This window comes from Crocodylus porosus, unplaced genomic scaffold (assembly GCF_001723895.1).
Source record: "Crocodylus porosus isolate Cpor-Errol unplaced genomic scaffold, CroPor_comp1, whole genome shotgun sequence".
NCBI classification, from domain to species: Eukaryota; Metazoa; Chordata; order Crocodylia; family Crocodylidae; genus Crocodylus; species Crocodylus porosus.
Genome location: NW_017728931.1, coordinates 140,945,554 through 140,968,662, shown reverse-complemented (window position 1 = coordinate 140,968,662; position 23,109 = coordinate 140,945,554). Strand labels below are relative to the sequence as shown.

Here is a 23,109-nt window from a genome sequence, read left to right as displayed (position 1 = left end):
AGCCCCCTGCCCAAAGGGCAGGAAGTCAGCTGGGGTCATAGGATCCCAGCAAGATAAGCATCCAATTTACTCTTGAAGGTGTTCAATGTAGGTTCAATGTCTGTGGATAAGACTATTGAGAAGAGAAACTTGCAGGAGTCTGGTCTTCAGAGAAAAGATGGCCACATGCCAGCCTTGGCCCAACCTGACTGAATAATTCAATTATTTTTTAAAAAGTAAAACTGAAATGCAGATCTTGCTGTGGCCCAGGGCTCAAGTAGATAAATGGACTAGTTGAAAGGGAACAGCAGTTTCTAATGGGAAGAGAGAGGCTTGAACATTTTTATCATAAAAAGTTAAGAGGGAAAACTTCTCTCTGTGGCTAAATAGCAAATATTTCTTGCAAAGTTCACCTGTCTCCATCCTTCCTGAGCCCCTCCATTCAAACTTCTCATGTCCTCTTGCATCATATTCAAGCTCTTAATCCTCATCCCCAGCCACATTTGGGCATCTTGAACCCAAGCACAGATTTAGTTATGGATCTATAAGGCCCACACATTTCCATCCCAATCTTAGGTTAATTCTTGTGCTTTCTCCTTCCCATCGTCTCTAGCACTATACCTAGGGCGGTCTCCATGGCTATCTATCAAGTATCCTCTTCTGTCCTACTGATGTTCCCCTAAAACACACTTCTTTTCAGAAATCCTCCTCCCCCCCATTTCTCTTCAAAGTGTTGTCCCCCAGCCTGTCCTCCTTCGGGGACTCCTTACAGGATGAGGACTTAAAGGAGTTAGCTATTCAGAGCAACATTTCTCATGCAGGTTGGAAAAGCTGGGTTTTTGATTGTAGCTGGGTTGGTCCAAGACACAGGCTGGCACGGTTCCAAGTAGATGTGAGATTTTCTTATTAAAAAGTAGTTGGAAAAAAGTTCTTAGCAAGCTTTCAGGTTGGAAAAGCACATGCCATAAAGGAACAGCTCCATGCAAAAATAGCTCTCAAAAGTAACAGTGGCATAATTAAAAACCCGAACGCTTCCACAATTCATCCCAACACCTGGGTCTGAAGACAAGCAGGTGGGATAGGTTAATACTACTGTTTTCTAGCGTGTTTTTAGTCCATATAAGATTAATTGAAAACCAGCCTACTCATGAAGCAACAGACTGATTCTCCTTGAAGATGGCAGTTGGAATAACACTTGCTAGACCTAGAGCCCTGGAGGGAAATAGCAAGACTGTCGTGGGTGGAGGGCTCTTGCCTGGTGGTAACTTCTCTCAGGATCTCCTGGTTTCCTAGAGATGGGACCTGTTACTCCATCTCAACAGCAGGATGCAGTTGTTTGTATTGGAAAATGAAAGGCAAGGGACACGCTACGTAGTACTTTGAAGACTGTTGTACTGCACTGGACAACTCAACTGAATTAAGAATGGAAAATGTTACATTAGAAAGGCAAGGATTTTGCTAAATTTGAGAGCAGAACTGTACAATTGCAACAGGAAAAAACTTTTGCAGTTCCCTTCCGCATGGTATCTGATCACCTCCGCTTAGTACGGCAGTGTTTTACTTATCCTGTTCTCTAATGGGATTTAATACAGCCACAGAGACATCATCATGTCTGTCACCACGAGCAAGTGCATATGACACATTTCTACTGCTCACAACTAACCTGCAAGGTGAAGGGCTGTCTGGTTGGATTCTTCTTAAGTGTGCCTTGACTGTGATAAGGCACCTCAAAAAGAGTATCTTCACCTCTCCCTTTTTCTGATGAGCTACCAAATCACAATGAGGGACAACTATCAATATCAAATATCTATCTTAGGGTTTATACGGAACCAACTGCGTTCCAGGCTAGAACTCGGTCACTGCCCATAACATTTGGGCAATAATGGCTTCAAACAGAGGTTTCATATCGCACTCATTACATGGTGACAAATGCAGTATAAGAAGCTAAATCAGTTATACAGAGCCAAACCAACTTGGATTTTTGTACAGATATTTTTGTGAAGATCTTCTCTAATATCTCACCCATTTTGATTCTTGCAAAACAAGATCTCCCTTGTAGGATACAGCTGACAGGAAGAAGCTTGCAATTGTGCTGTGTTCGGTGGAGAGACACCTCTATACCTATTTGTACAACAGTATGCACAAACCATTTTGCACAAACACCACAAGCCAGTAAGAATAATCGCAGCTCTCCAAATCCACCATTAAAAAAAAAAAGTATGCACATTTAAGAGGGTGACAGAAACCTTCCTCCTTCTAGCAGCTGAGCCATGTAAAGTAGTGTGTGCCCCTCAATGCCACAGAGCTGGTTCTTTAGCTCAAAGCAGACTCAGGCTTTCAGACACAAAAGGTCGCAAGCTTCAGTCCATGGAAATAATCTAACACAACATTTGCCACAAACTGTACGGAAATTAAATTTCAGGTGAGGAAGCAAACATCAAGCTTTCAAACATGTTATTTATATTAAGATTCTTCTCCATTTCAATTATGGTTTGAATAGTGTCCTTTTTGAACTCAAACCTTTAGCATATAGTATGAGGTTGGGGGGCGGAGGGGGAAGAAATGCACAAGTTTTCCCCACCTACTTCGAGTGAATAAAAGATTACGAGCTGACCAGGTTTGCAGAGTCCTGCACTACAGCCTTACACATGGTTAGCTCGACAGATGCTACCAATTTCTGAGGCCAGCATAGGGAAGGCCTGTAGATTCTTGGCAAAAGGCATCAACCAAGCGAACGAGCGATCCAGCTGCCCACCTTGAAGTTCTCCGCTCCTGCTGTACAGCTCCCGTCTCTGCTCGCGCAAGTAGGCGCTCATGCTAATAGCATGGGAGGCCGACTCAAACCTGCAATAAAAAGAATCCAGTCAGTCCACTAACACACAGCTTCTTTTCTGCAGACACAGGCCAGAGCTACAGCAGGAGGACTCTGCAGGTACACCGTACTACACCAGAGCGCACAATACAGACTGCTGCTGTCGATGCTGTATTTTTGCCAACACAGTCTATTCTAGCCTTCCCCAAGGAATATAACCTCTGCTGGCCAAAACACAGCAAAGCTAGAATGGTTGCCAATTCTTGCGCTTTCTCTTTCCCATCCTTTCTACCACATCATCGCTCCCCTGGCTGGCCGAACCAGGCTGGCAAGTCAGCAGCAGAAACTGCCACACAGGACAAGCTGTTCCATTCGACCAGGTAAAAAAGTTACCATTATCATGTCACCAAGAAGCGAGGTGCATTTGAACAAGAAATGAACCAGCAAACCGGTGGAACCCACAGAACCCCATCCCTGCACGGACAACATCCCAGATGTTAACAAAGAAATGCTGAAGACACCGAGTGAATGCCAATAACACTTTTCTGGAAAACTGGGAGGAGCACAATATGCATGTCTGGGTTTTCTTGCTCTAGCAGTTGGCAAGACAGACCCACTGGGGATGGTCTGTGGAAGGATCCATACTGCTGAGGATCTACCTCAAATGCTGTCAGCAGTAGCAGTTGGGGAAAAGGTAGAAAGCAGCAGTCTTCCAGTTTCCCAATCAGAGAAAGGAGCTACACCCAAAATGCTAAACCTTGGACACCTCCTCTCTGGAGAGCAAGAGCAGCCAAGTATGAAGGCTTTGGAGACTCGCCTCACCCTCTTCTTCACAGCTCTGAAACCCAGACATTGCTTTTTTCCCCTCTCACTTCCAGTATTAGCACTGGTTGTCAGGTTTCCAAATCACAACCATCTGCCTCATCTCACAGGGCTCCTCATTTCCTCCCTCCCCTTTTCCTTGGTCCTTCTACTAGGTTCCAGGTCCTCACTCCCATCTCTTACTCAGGGACACCTTCCCACCTCCTACACCTCTTTTATTCTATCAATTATTTGTGGCTGAGTTTCAAAACAGTTTGGTTAAATAGAAATAAAACAAAATGTTTCAGCTAATAGGTTGAATGCTCCAATGCTTGTGAAATGTGTATTTATCATTGTGCTGCTTGTACATCTGATCCTGTTCCGGCTTTCTTTCACAGGATGGCATGTGCCATGTGGCATGCATCTGCTCTCCACTGGGAGCTACTACAGTAGTAACTGCTATATACAGGGGGGCCTTTTATGTGAGGAGCTCAAAATCCATTAAATTAGCTATGCTATTGTACAAACTTACAAGTCCTAGGCCCACTTCACAGATGGGGAAAGTGAGGCACAGAACAATTACACAGATTGCCCATGTGCCAGCAAGTCGGTCTCAGAGCAGGGAAAAGAGTGTGAAGTCCTGACATGTCCTGTTGCACTGCTAAACCGTGCTCCTCTTCTGAGACATGCTATCCAGCAGCTACAAGATTAGCTTCCGGGAACAGATCCCAACCTCTTACATATCAAACATCTCTATCAGTCTGAGAGTGAGTGAGGCTTCATCTTCTGTTCAACTGATTTCCAAAGCGAGGAATCTAAAAGCAGATATTCTTGTGACAAGCGGATGACTTCTCTAAATTGGAAACAGGTGATGAAAATGCAAGAAAGAGAGCCTTGCAGTCTGGAGAGAGGAAAAAGCCCCACTAAAGATGGAAAGGATGAGAAGAATAACACTTTATCAAACATGTACATCCCTTGACGGCCTAAGAAATTCCATTTCAACGGAGAGATTTCCATAGATATAGTGACAGCTGACAGGAGGCAGATAACAGAACGAGAGATCCCAATAAGCACTTCTGTCACCAAGGTGCTAGCAGTGACTTAGTGACAAGGGTAGGAGTGCTAGGAGGTGTGCTGTTATTATTTGGTTAGGCACCTTCACTTTAACCAATTATACCCAACTTCATCCTTACCCGACAGAAATGAGTGTGCACAGGCTTCAGGCACTGCATGCGAAACAATATTTTTCTCCAACCAAGAGAAGCAGAGGACACTGTAAGATTAGTGTGATAAGCCATGGAGGAAGGCTGAACAGCCCCATGTTGCTCCAAAGCATGCAACCTGCAAGCCATTTTAGGTAGAGAATTCATCCAGAGAGGAGCCTGGACAACCTCCTGGAGTATGGAGTTGTGGGGGTAGGAAGGATTTGGCAGGAGGCAAAACGGTGGCAATGAGGACCACCAGCAGCCCACCGGAGTCAGCCTGATGTCAGGTGAACTGGCTGGCTAGCCGGCAACGTGCCAGGGATCATCATTTCACTGTGTATGTTGAGTTGCAATTATGTGCACCCTGGGCCTGGCAAACGGACCTCTGAGGCACCACTAGCAAAGAAAAAGTATCTGCACTAGTGGTCTCAGAAACAGGAGAGCAGAGACGGCTAGCTGATTCTTAACAGTTAAAAGAAAGCAGGGAGCCAACTTCAGCTGTAAGTCATTTCCAAGCGAGTTATGCAGAAGCCAGTACACTTGCCTTCCCCTGCTCAATAAAAACAGTGGCTCCAGCAAGGCAAAGAAGCAGTAACAAGAAGCAGGTCTGTCCCCAAGGGTTCAAGGCCACCAGAAGGAATGCAAGCCACTCGCATTTCTGTAGTCCTCTTTGGAAATGACTGTAGCAAACAACAAAGAATCAGTATACAGGTTTGGGGCAGGAAGAGATCTCAGTTGAGTTCCAGCTATGGCAGTTTACTTCCATCTGAAGCCTGGCATACCCTAGTATACATGTCTGAAACTGCTTTTAGCAGTGCATGCTCTGGACAATCTCAGGTGTGGCTCCGGCAACAGGGCAGAACTTACTTGAACAGAGGGTTTTTCGGCCTTTGAGGTTTCTTCTTTGCAAAGAACGATGCAAACTCTCGCCCCGAGCTGGCATAGCTGAGCTGAGCGGATGGCTCTGAGGCAGTCCGAGTGTTCTTCATATCCAAATATTCAGTCAGCAGCATCTGGGAGCAGAGAGGAAACGGAAAGGGTATTTGAAACAGACCAGCAATGCAGATCTTGCTTGCAAATCCTCAGCGGCTTAAAAGCCTGCTGCTGGTCTGAAGAAAATACGACAGCTAGTAAAATTGGCAAAAGTGCATAAATGACTTGAGTCCTATTTTCAAATAGGGGAGGCACTTAGGAACCAAGATCTACTGACTTTCTGCCATGGAGAAATATTGCCACAATTCCCCACCGCTGCCAAGGCAGGTTCAATTCCACTAACAGCAACATTTCAAATTCAACCGTAGCCTGGCAGCTAACACTTACAGATCTACTATTACTACCAGGGTTGTGTGTGTCGTCGCGGCACTTACGAATATAAGGGCTTCCCACCTTGCTAATCCCAGTGGATTAGCTCTCCAAGACATCAAACCAATGGTCTCCAACAGGGATCAGTACTGGCACCTCTCCTTTTCTATCCGTACTTTGATGACCTGCCTGCGACCGGCTCAATGAAAGTTGATTTACACTGATGACCGCACCTTTCCCACCCAAGCTTGTGACTTGAAGCGTGGAATTTGCACCTGATGGAGACGTGCAACTGATGGATGACTGAGGATCAGACTCCTCCTCAAAGGACAGGAAAGTCTAGACTGGTCCAGGAGGGAGAGAACATCCATGAGGCTTCCTGAATGCAGTGGGTTTAACTCTGGCCTCCTGCGAGATTACTCTGTAACCTGGTAGAGCCCAGAGATCCCCAAGAGAAAAAGGATCTGCCACAACTTGCTATTTAAGTCTGAGCTACCTGGTCAAATATTAAATAAGTCCAATCAGTCTGCACCTAAGCCCCAGGTTGAAACATGTCGGCAAGAGAGAGCTGAGATGAAGTGGAAAGTGTTACTCAGAACTGAAATCTGAAATCCAACTAATGATTTCTACCTGCACGCACTATGATCCTGTGTAAAATTAAGAATCGAGATGAAAGCAGTTGGTGTATTCCCGGTCCAGTCAAAATGAATGTGTTGCATGCAAAGGGTCCTATACTGTAAAATAAAATTGCATGGCAAGATTTCATACATCACCTCTAAATGACTGCCAGACCAAATGCCCTTCTTTTAAACCAATAAAAATTGGATTTTTGCTTTGTCTAAAAAGTGAAACAAAAAAAAATCCAGGTGTCAGAGTGAATTCTCTTCCCCTAGTTAACACCTCCTCTAGTCCACTTCACTACAAGTCGGTCTAAAGGACCGTTGCAAAAATCCCCGTTCCCTTCACTGAAGGGAGCAGGGAGCGGCCGGAGTTATCAGGTAATACGGACTGGGTCGGCAGTTAACAATTAGGAATGGCAATAAATCCCTGCTCATTCATCCTTTGCTTCCCCCTCCCCTTTCTTCACACCTCCAATACAGCTTGCTTTTCTCATTACGTACAGAAACTTGGGTGCATGCATTCGGAAAACTTTAGGCATTTCAGGCCACTGGTAATGCATTTCACGCTATTTTGAACAAACTATATCCAACCAAAGAGTGTGGAGTGTAACAGAGAAGAATACACGAATAGTGTGCTGCCTGTATTTAAACAAATTACAAAGAAATAATATCTAGGCAAATGATACCATGCCACTAATCGGAAACGATCGAGCATTGCTCTAAAAAGACACAGCATAATTAAATAAAGATAACTTGATTTAAATTCCTAACATCGCTCAATTAAAACTTCACCTGAGAGAAAGCTTTTAAATGCATACATTATTGTTGCAGTATAAAAACAATCACTGCACTAATTTTTCCAACAGTAATTTAGCAGTTGTGCTCTGTATTCTCTAGTTGGCTCTTTGCCTTGCTTGCTTGAATTAACCTCCAAAATCACCATAAAAATGCCATTTTAAAAACTTTTCCAAAACAGGAAAGGGGAGGAAATCACTTAGCAATTTTACTCGTTCCACAAAGAGTGCTGTTTCATGTTGATGATATCACCGAACCCAGTGACGGTAAGAAAAGGGGCATTTACGTACAACTTTGTGATTTACTTAATGGAGGAAAAGGTTTGGTCTCCAATGTAAATTGATGCAAGAGGCAAGGGTTCCTTTTATTGGACAAACTAGGTCGTTGGGATGAAGTCGGACAAGCTTTCGAATGCAAGATGTTCTTCATCAGGTCGCACATCGACAAGTTTCTTTAACCTTCACCCCAACGATTTCCGGACCACCATGGCTACATTACCGTTACACTAACGTGAATTTAGAAAGCGAACGAGTTATAGCTGTAACCGGGGTGATACGGCATGCATTAGCACTGGTGGGTAAGTCAACACTTACAGGATTCATAAGATGAACCCAGCGATTTCAAATAGGAATCCAAAGGATCTCCAGTGGTCAAAAACAAAAAAAAAAGCCTGTGCGCACTGCAAGGTAGCAGCACAGGAAACACCTGAATGTGCAGCACACGGTGCCACAGATGGGTCTGCGGGGTCACATATCGCATGGCCACGCTTGTCTGGATGTGGCCACTGAAGCCAGCTCTGGCATGGCTTCACAAGGGACAAGCCTCTGGCCTGGGACCCTAGCTCCTTTTGTCCCTTGCTTTCCCGATGATCTGTCGCACCCCCACCACAGAGACCTCCTCCTTCTCAGTCAGACCCCAGGAAGGCTGCTGCTTTCTTCTCCTATTTATTAAAATTTTTACAGAAAAGCACTGTCACACTGAGCCCATCCAAAGTGCTTCCCATCACAGCAACAAGCTAGAATTCAACCCACTTAGTCTCCTTCATCGCATCCAGGCATTTTAATTGCTGATACGGCTTAACAACATATTGCGGGATCCGTTCCCCATTGCACTACTCGGTGCTTACTTTTTCTGCCTGCCCTCACTCATCTCACCAGTTTCTGCTTCTTTCACCCCAGCATTGCCAAGGGCTCTGCCCCTACATGCAGCTTCAATAAACACAATTTTTCAACGTTTGAAATCAGGAGCTTGTGCATGTACTTACTAAAAGCCAGTCCTGTAGAATTTTAAAAATCTATAAAAAAAAAAACACAATTTTCTGCCTATCAAAGAGAATAGGAGTTCTTCCTGACAATGAACTAAGGGACTGCAGGCTTAGGTCCTATATCATTTGATTAGCAGTTGCTAAGCCATCAATCAAAAACCTCGTTACACATTAATCACATGCACATAGGGCAAGATTTATGAGTGACTGGAAAGTTTGCAACATCCCATCCATCTACAACAAGGACTTTTGACTTCCTGCTCAACAATGGCTGAATGCTGCCATTCAAGCATTGCTCGCATCAGTATCAACTACAAGGCTGAGCACAAAGCTATCCTCAGCCTGATTTTTGGATGGATATCCTAGAGAAAGGCATGGGCAAACTTTTTTTTTTTTTCAATAAAAAAAAAAAAGGAGTGATTATGGCTTTTGGTGGTTATTGAAGCCATGAAAGTTTAAAAAGGTTGCATCACTGTGTGCATGTTTTCTTCAGCACTGCCCTTCTAACAACCTCCAACATACTGTACCAAGGCAAAGCAAAAGGCCTACCTGAGTCAAAACAGGCTCCATGAGTAGCATGGTTAAAGGTCAGCAGTTGCCGCATCCACCTGCACACAAGGGAGTGATGTGGCTAGCATCAGGTCCGGCTGCCCGACTCTGAATGACCCCAGACACCCAGCTTTCAATGCAGCCCTGGAGCAAATTTACACTTACGTCTCTGGAGCCATAACAACAAGGACATTGTGACCACCCTGACCCCATGCCACAAATGTGACTTGCAAGCTCTGAGAGGAAGAGACGATGCCTTGCCTACATGCCCAGCGGTGCAGAGAAAGACCGCCCCAAGAAATGCAGGGACTCGGAAAATGTGGCTTTGTATTATTAGCTCTGCCACAGTTTTATCATAAGAACGTGACAAGTCAATGCACCCTGTTGTGCTTCATATGCCAGCGTGTGAAAACCAGGTTAACGCTACATTTGCCTGCCTACCACTACAGGTTGCTGCAAAAGTAACTTCGTTAAGTATTACTAATACTTCTCCTTTTTAAGATACAGCCCAAGGCAGGGCTCTGGGAGCCTAAACCCACAAACAAAAATATCACAACAGACAGACTAAGCATAGCAGAATCAGGAAAGAGAAAGGATGGGTGTTACAGTGTGCCCAGACAGGCAAAAAAGCAAGGTCTGGCAGACAAAGTGGACCAAGATCCAGACCAGAGGATGTCTGCTACAAAAAGCCCCGATGCTGGCTCCATAGCATATGTACTGGGAATGCTCCTGCTTGAGCACGCCTGCTGATCTCAGTTGTGGCAGCCTATCACGAAGGTGGAGGTGTACCGCACGCAACTTGATCCCAAACCATTTTGGGGGAATTATTAATTAAAACCAAGAGTTTGAATTTTACCCAACAGCTTACTGGTAACCAACACAGCTCACGAAGCTCTGGTACAAGGTGCTCCCGACACACAACGCCACTTCAACAAAGCAATGGTGCATTTCATGAGATGAAAGTGACCTGCCATCCCATTTCAATGCTAACACAAAAACGGGTTTAATAACAGCTACTGAACTGGAGAGACTTCCAAAATCAGCAGGTTCAGAAAAATGGTATCCAAGGGACTTAGAAGAGCTAGCCAAAGCAATCGCTGAATCATTGACATTAGCTTTCAGTACGACTTGGGAGACTGTGGGGGTTCCAGAAGATCAAAAGAAATCTAAGGTTGTGCCTATCTTTTGAACCGGGTAAATGTGAAGACCAAGGCAATTCTAGGCTTGTCAGCCTATCACGGGCAACCTACGAGAACAGCTAAGAAGCTACTCTAATGCAGAATTAAAGGCAGGCAACTACATTACTTAGTGAATTTATGGAAAATGAAATGTTGCCAACGTTATGCAATTAGAAGTTTGGCCAAGTTTTGATCCTATACCATTTGATACCTTGGGGAAAAAAAAAAAAAAAAAAAAAGTGACCTGGAATGAGTAGGGATAATGAACTAATTTAGGCTGGAAATTGGAAGAAGGCTCCTAACTTTCAAAAAAAAGGGAGCTTCTGAAATAGTTTTCCCACAGAAGTAGCGAAAGGAAAAAGTAGTTGGCATTAAGATGCAGCTTGGTCAATTTATGGAAAGGATTACAACAAGGTTGACTGTATCAAGGTATAAGATGAACTCGATGAAACAGGAAGACACAGAAGTTATAGAAATTAAGGGCTGGAAGAGACCTTGAAAGATCGAGTCCAACCCCCCTGCTCTGGGCAGGAATACTGCCGAGGTCAAATGCTCCCAGCGAGGCGTCTGTCCAGGAGACTCTTGAAGACGTCCAAGATTGGGGACTGCACCACCTCCTTGGAAAGTCTAGTCCAGCTTTTGGTTACCCTTATTGTAAAGAAGTTCTTCCTTGCATCCAACCTGAAACCATCCCCTAACAGTTTATGGCCTTTGCTCCTTGTCCTCCCCTGGGGTGCCCTAGTGAACAGTTTTTCTATCAGCTCCTCATATTCACCCATTACATATTTATAGACAGCCTCCAAGTGCCCCCTCAATCTTCTCTTCCCCAGGCTAAGCAGCCCCAGATCCCTTAGTCTTTCCTCCTGAGGTCTGTCCTCCAGGCCCTTCCTTAATCATTCCTGTGGCCATTCTCTGAACCATTTCGAGATGCTCCACATTTTTTTTTGAAGTGTGTCGCCCAGAACTGGACACACTACTCCAGCTGCGGTCTCACCGGGTAGAGAGGAAGTATCACTTCCTTAGGCCTACTCACGACGCATTGGCTAATGCATCTCAGTATGCTATTAGCTCTGGTGACTACAGCATCATACTGACAGCTCATGTTCATCCTGTGATCAGCCATAACCCTGATGTCCCTTTCAGCCATTGTGCTGGCCAGGACATATCCCCATAACCTATACCCATGTCACTGGCTACTCCTCCCCAGATGAAGTACCCTGCAACCACCCTTACTGAACTGCATCTGGTTCCGCTCTGCCCACCTTCCAGCTTGTCCAGACCTGCATCCTATCCCCTAGCATGACCGCTTTTCCCCATCACTTAACATTGTCTGCAAACTTGGTTCCTTCCAAACATACATCCTTAAGGGAAAAAAAGAAATTCCTGAGGCTGTGAAGGGGACAGAAATATTGGAGAAGTAGTAAACAACAGAGAAGGAGAAGTTACTAGTAGAAAGCAATATGAATTGTTAGTAAGTGGGGCATCAGCACATTATATGCATTTCAATACAGCCATCGTATAAAACTCTGCTTCTAGGAACAAAAAATGTAGGAGCTACCTACCAAATGATGGAGTCTTCTTAGGAAGCAGTAAAATCAGTAGGAGACTTGAGTGTCACAGTGGATGAATATGAATATGAACTACTTTGCCACTGCAGCAAAGAACTAATGTAATCAGTGGAGATGGAATCAGGAAAAAAAAAAAATCAAAATCAGAACAGCCAGCTGGTTATATTACCCCTGCATTTAGTGCCAATGTAACTACTACTAGCCAGCTCCCAAAACAGGTCCTATACTCCCAACTCACCAATGGTGACCACTCTAAAGGTGGGCGAAAGAAGAGTATCAAGGACCCACCTTGAAGGCCAATCTGAAGAAATGCAATATTAACATCAATATGTGGAAGACCTGAGCACTGAATCCTTCCCTAATGGCACCGTGATGTACGACAATTTCTCCATTTCTGTGGAGGCAGACAGACGAGGAAGATGAAGGGAAAGAACTACGACCCAACATCATCAGCACCTATTCCTGAATCCATTTACCACATCTGCAGTTAAACATGCAGATCTCAAACTGCCATCCTCTCTTATCTGCAGACTCCCCGATGACTTCCCTATTTACTGAAACACTGTTTTCCTCGCATCGAGAATCTGCTGATGACGACTGCATTTAGTTCTGATGTCCGCAATTCCGGAAGGAAGTTGGAAAAAAAAACAAAAACGGGCGAGAGATCAGAGAAGAAGTAGGAAAATGACTAAAGCTGGAATAGCATGCATTATAATAAAATGCCTAGAAGCTTGATCCATTTAGTTTAACAAAAGAAAGCTTAAGAGTTACTTCATTACAATCTGCCAATACCCGCACTGGGAATATATATTGATAACAGCTCTCTTCTAGCAAGCAGACAGGTGCAACAAGATACAGTGTCTGGAAAGTTGAAAATAAACCGACAGAGGCTTGAAAATCAGCAATATATTTTTATCATGAACACAATTAACAGGAACTGAACACTGGGATGTATGCTCCACCACTCACAATTTTTCTAGGGAGACTGGATGTCTTTCTCGGGAGGTATGCTCTAGTTCAAACAGGATTTAACTCAAGCAAGTCTTGCAGCTGGTGCTATGTAGTGGGTCAGATGAGATGACCACATTAGTCCCTTCTGGCCTTTTAATCTCTGAATCTTAATCACCAGGCTGCAACATATTGCACTCAAGTCTGAGATCACGGGATGAAAGCATCCCAGAAGTTCAAAGTATGATTACTATATAACTCCTTTAATTGCCATTTCCACTGACACTTAAAACTAATGTGACTGCTGCTAAAGGAAGGGGGGGGGGGAATCTTGTAATTAAGCTTAGGCTGAAGCAAAGAAGCTCCTCAACCTGTATTCCCTGCTTTCATGACTGATTTCTTCTGCCGTACCTGCCGTTATAGAAGAGAGAGGTAGTTAGCCATGTTAGTCTAAAGTTAAGCAGAAAGCAAGGTGGCACCTCATAGTATAACTATCTCGGATCATATCAGACGATGAGATGCCACCTTGCAGAAAAGCTGGCCTTGATGGTTGAGATCCTCAGTTGATGCAGACCACAGTTCTACCAACACGAATGGTGCTACACGGATTTACACCATCTGGTGAGCTGCCATGAATTTTGGGGGGGTATTAAAAAGGAAGAACAAGTGGTGGAACGGCCCCTGCTGGGAAAGCCCGCAGCCTCTTCTTGAGCACGGACGGGGAAAACAAGATGCGCCTTCGACTCAGCACGGCTTTTCACCAGGCCGAATAGCTAAAACACCACTTGACTGCAGCGAGTTTATGCATCCAGCACTGATCTACCACAGATTTTATTTCATCTTGGATCTTATGCCGATCTCTGAAAATGTGTTACAGAGTTAAATTTTAAAATGTCGGAATTAAAAGACAATAGAAAGGACAATAAATTGAAGTGACAAGCAGATAGAGGGAGAAACATTTTCTAATGGGAATATCTTCAATAAGGAAAGGCTGGTAACTCGGAGCACTTTACAGATACCAAGGCTTACAGAGAGAGAGCACGGAGGCCCTCAGTTGAAGGACTGCAATGCAGTGGAGGTGGCAGGTAATGCAACGAGCCTGGACTGAAAGAGCCCAAAGCAAGTCCTTTAGAGGGCCTTAACAACAATTAAGGCACCTGTGAGCTAGATGTTGCAACAAACAGTGTGCTCTTAGGTTGCCCCTGGTTTGTAAATGAAAGAAAATGGGCAGCACATGCTGCAACATTCAGAACTAGGACTAGGAGATGCAACTCTCTTGTCGAAGGCTTGAACGAGGAGAGATGAACGCCCTGAGTTCAGCAGGAGCTGGCTGGAGCTAGTTACGTGCGCACACGCAGCCATCAGCTACTTATCCGGACCAAAGTGCTTTTCAGTCATCAAAAATGAAAGCCAAGTGCAAATCTTACAAAGGTCTGTGAAGATAACTGCTCAACTGTTTTAGTCTCACTGGGCTTTCTGCATAAATGGTACTGGGTAAAGAGTCCCACAGAACGGGGGCCAAGTATGAAGAGGACAGATACAAACGCTCACACCCAAGATGGGGCAAAACGGGATAAAACTAAGAGAATAAAAAACCGTTTCTGAGGTGCAATGAAGATTTGTTTAGCATGGTACAACCTGCTACCCGTAATCCTCATGCTCTCCATGAAATTACTTGAATTGCAACATAACAGTAAAAAACAACCTTCAAGAATTATTTTTTTCAGTGCCTTCTCCAGATCTCTCAGATGGAAACAGAGCAATTTGCCTTTTTTTGGAAAATAATAAAGAGCTATTAAGATAATGAAGTGACTGTCTGTCTTCTCTGCTACATTCCTTATAAATGCCAGTTGCCTAGTTGGGCAGAAGGCAGGGCAGGGTGGTACCTTAGAGACTAACTTGTTCAGGAAGGTATATACTTTTGGAGCCTTCTTCCTCAGATGCCTGGGGCTGTTCAATTAGCAGAGGTATTAGCATAGACTTATGCACATTTCTCTCCTTCAGTGGGCAAGAGGAGGAGGGAAGAGGGAGAAAGGGTTAACCACCCTCTCACCCCCCAAAAGTTCCTTAATCTCAACTTGATAAAAGGCAGTTTTACGTGGTAATGAATCAAATGCCTGCTCAGACAGACAGCACTGGAGGGGTTAGCATTGCACTCTTCATTTCCAAAGGCTGTTGCAACCGTGAGCTATTTTTGTAGCTTCCACAAATGTGTGCACGGGCTTTCTGTAAACTCAACGCATACAAGAGCACTTAGTTTTAAACTACAAATTTGTAGCTAGATGAAGGAAGCAGTTCAACATGTTTTACAAAGTAATGAGTTCTGCACTTACTAGCAGAGTGAGGGTAAGCAAAAGGGGAAATCATTATGTGCTCAACAATAGATCTCACGTAGCTGTGACCATTAGGATCTGGTTTTTGTTGAGAGAGCAAACATTGTCCAAGACACTTGTGCTAACCTCCTACTCCTTTTAAGCAGCACCGCGGGAGCTCTTTCACCCCAAGAGGGGCTTTATTCTGAGCAAACATCAGCTAAGTAATCCTCCACACCATTGTGAGGTGTCATTATCCGATTTAAATTATTCTACCTGAAGTTCTGGCTCCACTGAAAGCGGAGGCAAAAATTCCTGTTGACTTCAATAGGGCCAGGAATTTGCCCTTTGACTCTCCCAGTTTGCAAGTATTGTGAGGATAGCGACTGGGACTGAGCGTGCCTGCTGATGGAGGCGTCCAAGACAGAAGGCCGCCAATGCCTTCTCCCAGCCTCACGCGCTTGTGCAGCGCCACCTCTGACAGCGGTCGTCTCAACCTTTTTGCCACACACACGATAAGTTGAGCCAAAGGGAAGATGCCGAGAAGCACGGCAGCAGGTAGGCTCCACTTCCAGAAGCCACCAGCCAAGGAGAGCTGCGGCAGGGACAAACTCCCAGAAATGAAAGGGGTTGCTTCTTTCCCGTATTCTAGATAAATAGCTTTGCAAAAGTCAATTCAGATTTTTACCGTGGACTGAAGGACTCTGCGCCAGCCAACATAAAAAGCACACAAGGAAGGTGTGCAGACAGCACCATTCGCTCTCTCCGCACAGCTCACGCAGCAGGTTCTTAGATGCCTTCACTGAAATGCAATGCAAAAATCTAGGACTCTTGGTTTAGAAATGATACCTTTTATTAGACCAACTAGGAAATCGCAAAAACATTATCTTTTTGTGCAAGCTTTCAGGCTCAAAACACCCTTCAGCAGGCTCTGGGAAAACGTAAAGATGGTAAAAAGTCGCCATGAGTAGAAAATAAACTTTATTTTTGCACAGAGGGAGCTGGAGCTGGAAATCTGTCCCCCCATGAGTTGTTCTGGAGTTGTTCTTTGTTGATTTTTGCATTGCTTTTCGTCTCAGACCAACATGGCTACCAAGTACCTCACTGAAATTCATGGGCGACATGTGGGGAGGGGAAGGGGGGGACATGTGCCCCCTGAGAGTGCTAGTGCCTCCCCTGAAATTGGCTCCGCCAGCAGCATGTCGGCACCTTTGCCGCTGCTGTGCCACCAATGCGCTTGGTGACCGGCCGCTGGGGGACCCCCTCCTGGTTGGGCCCCACTTCAAATATGGGCCCCCGAGTCTGGGGGGGCACCAGTCACTCATGCTGAAATTTGGTTCTCCCCACCAGAAGGAAGAAGCAGGTGTACACATATCTTCCCCCTCTCTTTCTCTCCCTCCAATCCCATCTTTCTCCCTCTCTCCAGCAGCAATGTCCTTTCACAGAAAATTAAAAAAAGATTGATAGAAAGTTTCTTTAAACTGCCGGTAGTTCAATGGGGGGGAGCGGGAAATCAGGACAGCAATCGAATGGAATATGTTGAATTTTCTCCAGACATGTCAGCTGTTCTTTGAACATACATTATCCTGCTTTTTGTGGTCAGTGTGAGGAGCTTAACATCAAAACAAAATAAAGTGGGGGTAGGAAATCCTTCTGGGGCATTTGTTTTCTGGAGACGCAAGCAAAGCTTTACAGGGCACTTTTTCAGAAGCTATGCAGGCGGTTTCAGCTGCTTGACTTTACTGGAAGTCAATGAGAAACACAGCACTACAGAACAGTGCAATGCTTTTAAAATTTGCCCCTTGCTGTTCATACTGAGAATAGGAAGAACCAATTTATCAGTTTTGCCTTTGGTTTTGGTTTTTGTGCCAAATAAGTATAATTGGCATCTAGCTAATACCTTAACTATAATTATTCTGATAGCTTTATAGCTAAGTTCAATTCAACCACCATGTCCTTATGCTTGGTCTCTGCTGTACCTGCTGCTGATTTGTGTAACCTGTATATATTCCCATATATACAGTAGGAGAATAGATAACCAGCCACATGAGTCCAAAATGCAATAAATTTTAAAATGATGAGGTTAAAACCACATAGCAGTGAACGGTTGCATAAGAGTTTGTTGAAATCCATTTTAAATAGGTTGCCTTTCATGTTGATTGGATACCCTCCCTCAATGTTTGGACAGGACAAGAAAGGATACATGGGCACGAGACAGGTCTGGACAGACAACTGGGTGCAGAATTCTGCTCTACAGTCATAACTGAATTAATATTGCTGATAATAACGCCCGGGCCCCAAAAAAGGAACTCAGTCAAGTTTCCCTAAACTGAACAAATCCAGCAACATTTATTGGAGTAAAAAAATATATACATCTTCTGAAATGCTTCTCACTCAAGTTAATTCATACATTTCTGAATACCCCAAGGAAGCTAAGCTGTTCAGTCGTGCTTTGATACTTGCCAGGCAGACACTTTCCAGAGAGGCCCTGGAACAAAGCAGAAGTGCACGGCTATGAGACAAAGCAAAATATCCGGTGCTTCGGCTCGATCCAAGTGCTAGGAACCTGGCATATGCAATACAGCAGCAGACACGGGAAGGAGATAGCATGCTGTTTAAATACCACCCATGCTAACTCCCGGGTAATACCGTACACTCCATGTATTTCATGCTTGCAACTAATTGCTCGAGACATCCTGCTATAGCAGAGATGGTAACAGTAGTATGCCCTCCGTCTTCATTAAATGCCAGCTCTTAATAGCAGACTCCAAAAGGGGTTTAATTGCATTTACTCGCAGCTTCTGAACTTTAAAAGTTGTTAATCAGATTTCTATGTAAATGGAATGACGATTAAAGGTTAAGTACAGGTTTCTGAAATTTCAGAAGTTGAAAACGTAATGCCCTTAAACAGGAAAGAGAAACCACCAGACTTGACAGGAACTAAACATCTTAATTAAATACTCAGAAGTACAGTACTTATTTCTGCGTGAAGTTCTGTTTTCAAATGTCAAATTTAATCAGGCACTTGACAAAAAAACGTGCAATATCCCTACAGCAAGCAAGGAAAAAACAGAATGCCTTGGGAGTCTTCTCTGAGGAAACACCTGCACACCCCCAAAACCTTTGGGTTTCTTCTAAGACTCATCTGCTGCCTTCCAAGCGACCTGCCCCAAAGTGTCACGGAAGAGTGTTTTACACCCCTCAAGTGGCACTGATGGTCCAGTGCAGAAGTAATATGACAAGACGTTTTTCATCATACCAGTCTGTTCCCTGTAAATTCACTTTATCCCCGTAACGAGAGTGGCATGTTGACGAATAAACATGAGGGCCCTCGTAAATCTGATTCGCAAGGATTTATGCTCCCCGAGGGTAAAGCTCATCAATTACCATCAGAGTCAAAGCATAAAAACTTCTCTTGGGGGTGAATTTAGTATGTCTCAATGGTACTGGAACAGCAGCTTGAAATCCCTACATTATGCCACAGAACAGGGCCACTACAGGCAGCATGGGGGCAAGCTACACGCATCTCCCTTCCTCTGCCTTTGAACCTTAACCTTAGGAACGACATCAACTATTCGGGGAGTAGTCCAGTCTATGACCTTTCACTTCTTTCGGCACAGCTGACGACCTATGCATTTATTAAAATATCTTTCTTAAGCAAACATACAACCCACTACCCAACTCAGAGAGCACAATTTTACAAGCCAAACCCTGGCATATCTGAAGTCAGGATGCACCAATGCAAATGAACTAGGGTTTCATCCTAGCTGCTGAACTCTTTTTGAGGCTTGTATTATCTATGTTATCAGTTAATTATCAAGGTGTGTAGGAGCGAGAGGAAGACACTAGGGGGACTCGCAATCAAAACTACACTATACCTGCGTATTAAATTGTAAGCAACGTCCGAGCTCCCCAAGAATTCAAGTCCCACCTCGAAGGCCATTTCACAAGGAATCGTAACTGCGGGAAGTAATGATTACTGGGTGGAGACTAAGGAAAACACCAAAAATCAAAAGATCTCAGCTACCTGAGAAGTTGGTTATATAGCAGACTATACTAGCTGTCAGAGCGAGGTGGCACACTTTACATCAAACAGTATATTCATATGGCAAGAACTAGTGAGGACACAACCTCTCCCCCAGAAAGACTAAAAGCTGAAATGCATGTAACCAGAGACATGAAGTTGTGCCACGGTCCTGCAGTGTCGCTATTAAATCAGTCCAAAACTGGGATTTTTAAAAGTCTGAATTCATTTATACAAGGTAACTAATAAGGCACATAAATGAGGGGCGTTATTTTTCATGCATGTCCCAATCCAATATGGAGAGATCCTTACGGAGAGTCCGTTGCACTCTAGGAGCTGCCAACCCACCACAACCATGCTGCAAATGGCAGACGAGTCAAGAGAGAAATTTGTAAAACAACTAAAATACAGATATTATTTAGTATTATTTACAGCACCCAAACATGGTAGATGCTAATGATAAAGACCTAGACCCCAGTCTGTAGAATCTGCTAGCAAATTTTCCATGCAAGAATAAAGCAAGAGCAAACTGTATGAAGCAAATGTAAGGAAGGGCAAGGAGTGATCAAAATGGAAACAAACCCCAATCAATCCTAAATTCTCTATCCCCTTTTAAATCACATACCTGCCCATCTTTCTAATGACCACGACAGAGCAGGACTAGAGGAAAACTCTGTTCTAGCCACTTCCCAGGCATAAATGGCTATACGTACACTAAAGGACCCTGCTATAAAGAAAGGAGTCGGAAAGCAGGATCGAGAAGATGGAGGGCAGAAGGGAGATAGAACAACTCACTGTTCGTTAAAGATTAAAAAAAAAATACAAAATCATTTCTTGTTACTTCATTACTGATAAAGGTTGCTAGAGAGACTTCAGAGACCAGGTTGGAAGGCCCATTAAAAATACGAGGCAGAGAAAGTTTACATGTACCACCTAGTTACACTCGCCAGAATTGCAAGGACAAAAAACAGGGGCTTGCTCCCTTTTCAAAGGCGGCCGCACAATAATAAGACAAAGTGCCAAAACAGGTCTATTTAACAAGCGCTACACGTAGGAAAAGCCGCATTTTCCCTGATGTAGCAGATAAAGGCTGGTAATTGTGCTAGTACTTGCCTAACCTGAAAGATCTGAGCACATCTGGATATAAAATCGTGGCCTAAAGGCAAAACCCCTGCTGAACAAAGAGAGCTGGGAGAAAACAGCCATGCAAAGTCGCGTGGGAAAGCGGGTCTAGCTACAGCTTTAGTTAGAGGATGGCAGGCGTGAGTCTGCCTTCGATAAGAACAAAGTTAGCGACCTCGAGAGGCTGATGAGAGGGCACGTTCACCCTCCACGCTAACAGCACCATTTCAGGGCTTGCCTAAAAGGCCACTGATCTCTTCGAAGGGGTCAAAGTCCTGGTATGCCGGGTTTCGTAATCCCCCTTATTAATGAGCAGATGCTCAGGGTCACTGCAGAAATCCTATGCCGTGCTGCTTTTTGCAGGGTTCAGACAGAGGGAATGAGGAGCCCCCACACCTTTACTAAGCAGGGCCTCCGAGCTAATCTGGGTTTGTGAGACTTCAGGGTTTCTTGTCTAAAGGATGTATAAATAAGATGCTGATGCCAGAGGGGGGAGCTCATGGCAAGGAGAAGATTCGCATTTTCAGAGTTGGGGGAAAAATAACCTAAGTTTGAAACTGCTCAAAGCTCTCGTGCACTAGATGTTTCTTCCTTGCAAAAGTACCCTGCAGGCTCTCCACTCCTTCTGTCTTTTATGCTGGTCTATGAAAGGTGCAGCGGTGGGCCACCCAAATGCCGATGTTAAGCGGATTATAATGTTTCTGAACATGCTCCATTACAGGAGATGCCTGAATGTCTTTCTGCATCAGGGAGCCTTTTCCTCCCCCTTTCATCAGCTTATCAAATGAAGCTAAACAGTACTGCTTGCATTTAATGATACTAGGGACCTGGTAATGGGATTTGGGGGGGGGGGGTTAAAAACACATACTATAATTTGTTTCAAGGAGGTTTGTGACCTTGAAGAGGTTTCTTGCTCTGTTCTTTAAATGGATACACTGGGAGGAATGAATGGGATATGTAAAGGGGAGAAGGGATTCATCCATGAGGCAGATTTCCCTTTTTCTTCCTCTTGTCTGCAAAAGGCTAAAAATGCAAATTGTGTGCTGCAGTGCGACTAGAAACCCAGATCAAGGAGAGGAAACCAGGGAGCTGGTTTACAAACTGCGCTGCAAGTCCTCAAACACTAGTATTTGCAGGTGATGCCACTCTCCATGTGCATCAATTTCAGGCAGAGTCAGTTTTCTTAATGCAAAAACTCAAGCACGCTCCTCTCAAACCCCACCCAGATCTCCTAGTGGTGCAAGGCATGAGCAAGAGGACAGCACCATCGATCCCATTTGCAGGTGTTTGATATGCAGAAGCCCAGGTGTCGGTGATAAAGAAGGGCTGGAAGGGACCTCCAGAGGTCATCTAGTCCAACCCCCTGCCAGAGGCAGGATCATCCCTATCCAAACCATCTGATAGAAATTCACTGTCTACCCCCTTAGCCAAACCATACAGTCAACCCTGACACAGCACAAGACATAACACCCTAACCTGGCACATGTACAAGCAAGGAACTATGGTGGCCACGGGTCCTGCTGCTATAAAGTTTGTCAACGTATGCTCAAGAGTTCCCCATTCAAGAACCGCACCCCCACTACAGCGGAAGGCAAAAACCCTCGCAGTCCATCCCAATCAGACCAAAGAGTAAAATTCCTTCCCGACTCCAATTATGGCAATTGGTCTGACCCCGAACAGAGGGTCAAGGCCATCTAGCCAGGATCCTCTGGGTTTAAGTTACAGCAGGAACACCAGGACACCCCAGGCAAAATTCCCAGCCAGGGGCAGATCTAGGGGGGGCTGAATGGCGCAGCTGCATCTCACTTTGATTCCTACTCTGCCCACCCTGAAAACCAACTGCCTGTGAAGGGCAGCACCAAGGGAGTCCACGGATACCATGATTCATTATAATCCACCTGGTTCCTGCTAGTCTCTCTTCATTTCATAGGTATTAATGACCCTCTCCATTTCCATAGCTGTTAGGGTCGGAAGGGACCTCAATAAATCGAGTCTGACCCCCTGCCCTGGGCAGGAAAGAGCGCTGGGGTCATATGGCCACAGCCAGGTGCTTGTCCAGGCTCTTCTTAAAAACCCCCAAGGTCTTTTAATCATGTTGATGTTCCATTATTCAAACTATCCTTTCTTCTGCAATTTTGCTGTCTGGTAGCCATTGCTAGTAATGTGTCTATTCTATTTCACAGCTCTATAGACTGTCTTTGGTTCTAGCTAAAAACCTTTACTCGGGTGTAGTAATATTAACTCAGGTGCAGAAACGACTGACAGTACTACAGGCACTGTCAAGATGCTCAAGAAGACTCTATTTTGTTTTACTAATTTGAACAACATGTACACTTAATTCTAATGATTACAGAATTCATGAAACAATTTTGACCATCTTGATCATTTTTTTGCTTAGCTCACCATGTTGTTTAAACTTTGTATATCATTTAGCAAATTAGCATACATTCTAAGAAAGTTATTTGTCTTTTGCTTTTATCTTAAAAACTACGATAATGCTAGGCCCCTAGCTTTTTAATAAAGCTTCTCGTTTCTCTCTAACTGGAGAAAAATGTGTCTCATGTTATAAGTGATGATGCATCACAATGCCTGCACCCCCATGTCAAAGTCCTGGATCTACCCATGGGTGC

General features: G+C 44.5%; 1 protein-coding gene across 2 annotated transcripts in view; it reads right to left on the bottom strand.

The window, feature by feature from the left end:
- Positions 1-23,109, bottom strand: part of EXOC4 (exocyst complex component 4) — a 568,367-nt gene that overhangs the window by 405,831 nt on the left and 139,427 nt on the right. For both annotated transcript variants that reach the window (XM_019543773.1, XM_019543775.1), the window contains exons 8-9: positions 5,665-5,810; positions 2,735-2,823 (exon numbers count right to left, since the gene is read on the bottom strand). In XM_019543773.1, coding sequence (XP_019399318.1) covers positions 2,735-2,823; positions 5,665-5,810 — 235 coding nt within the window. The remainder of the gene's footprint in view (positions 1-2,734; positions 2,824-5,664; positions 5,811-23,109) is intronic.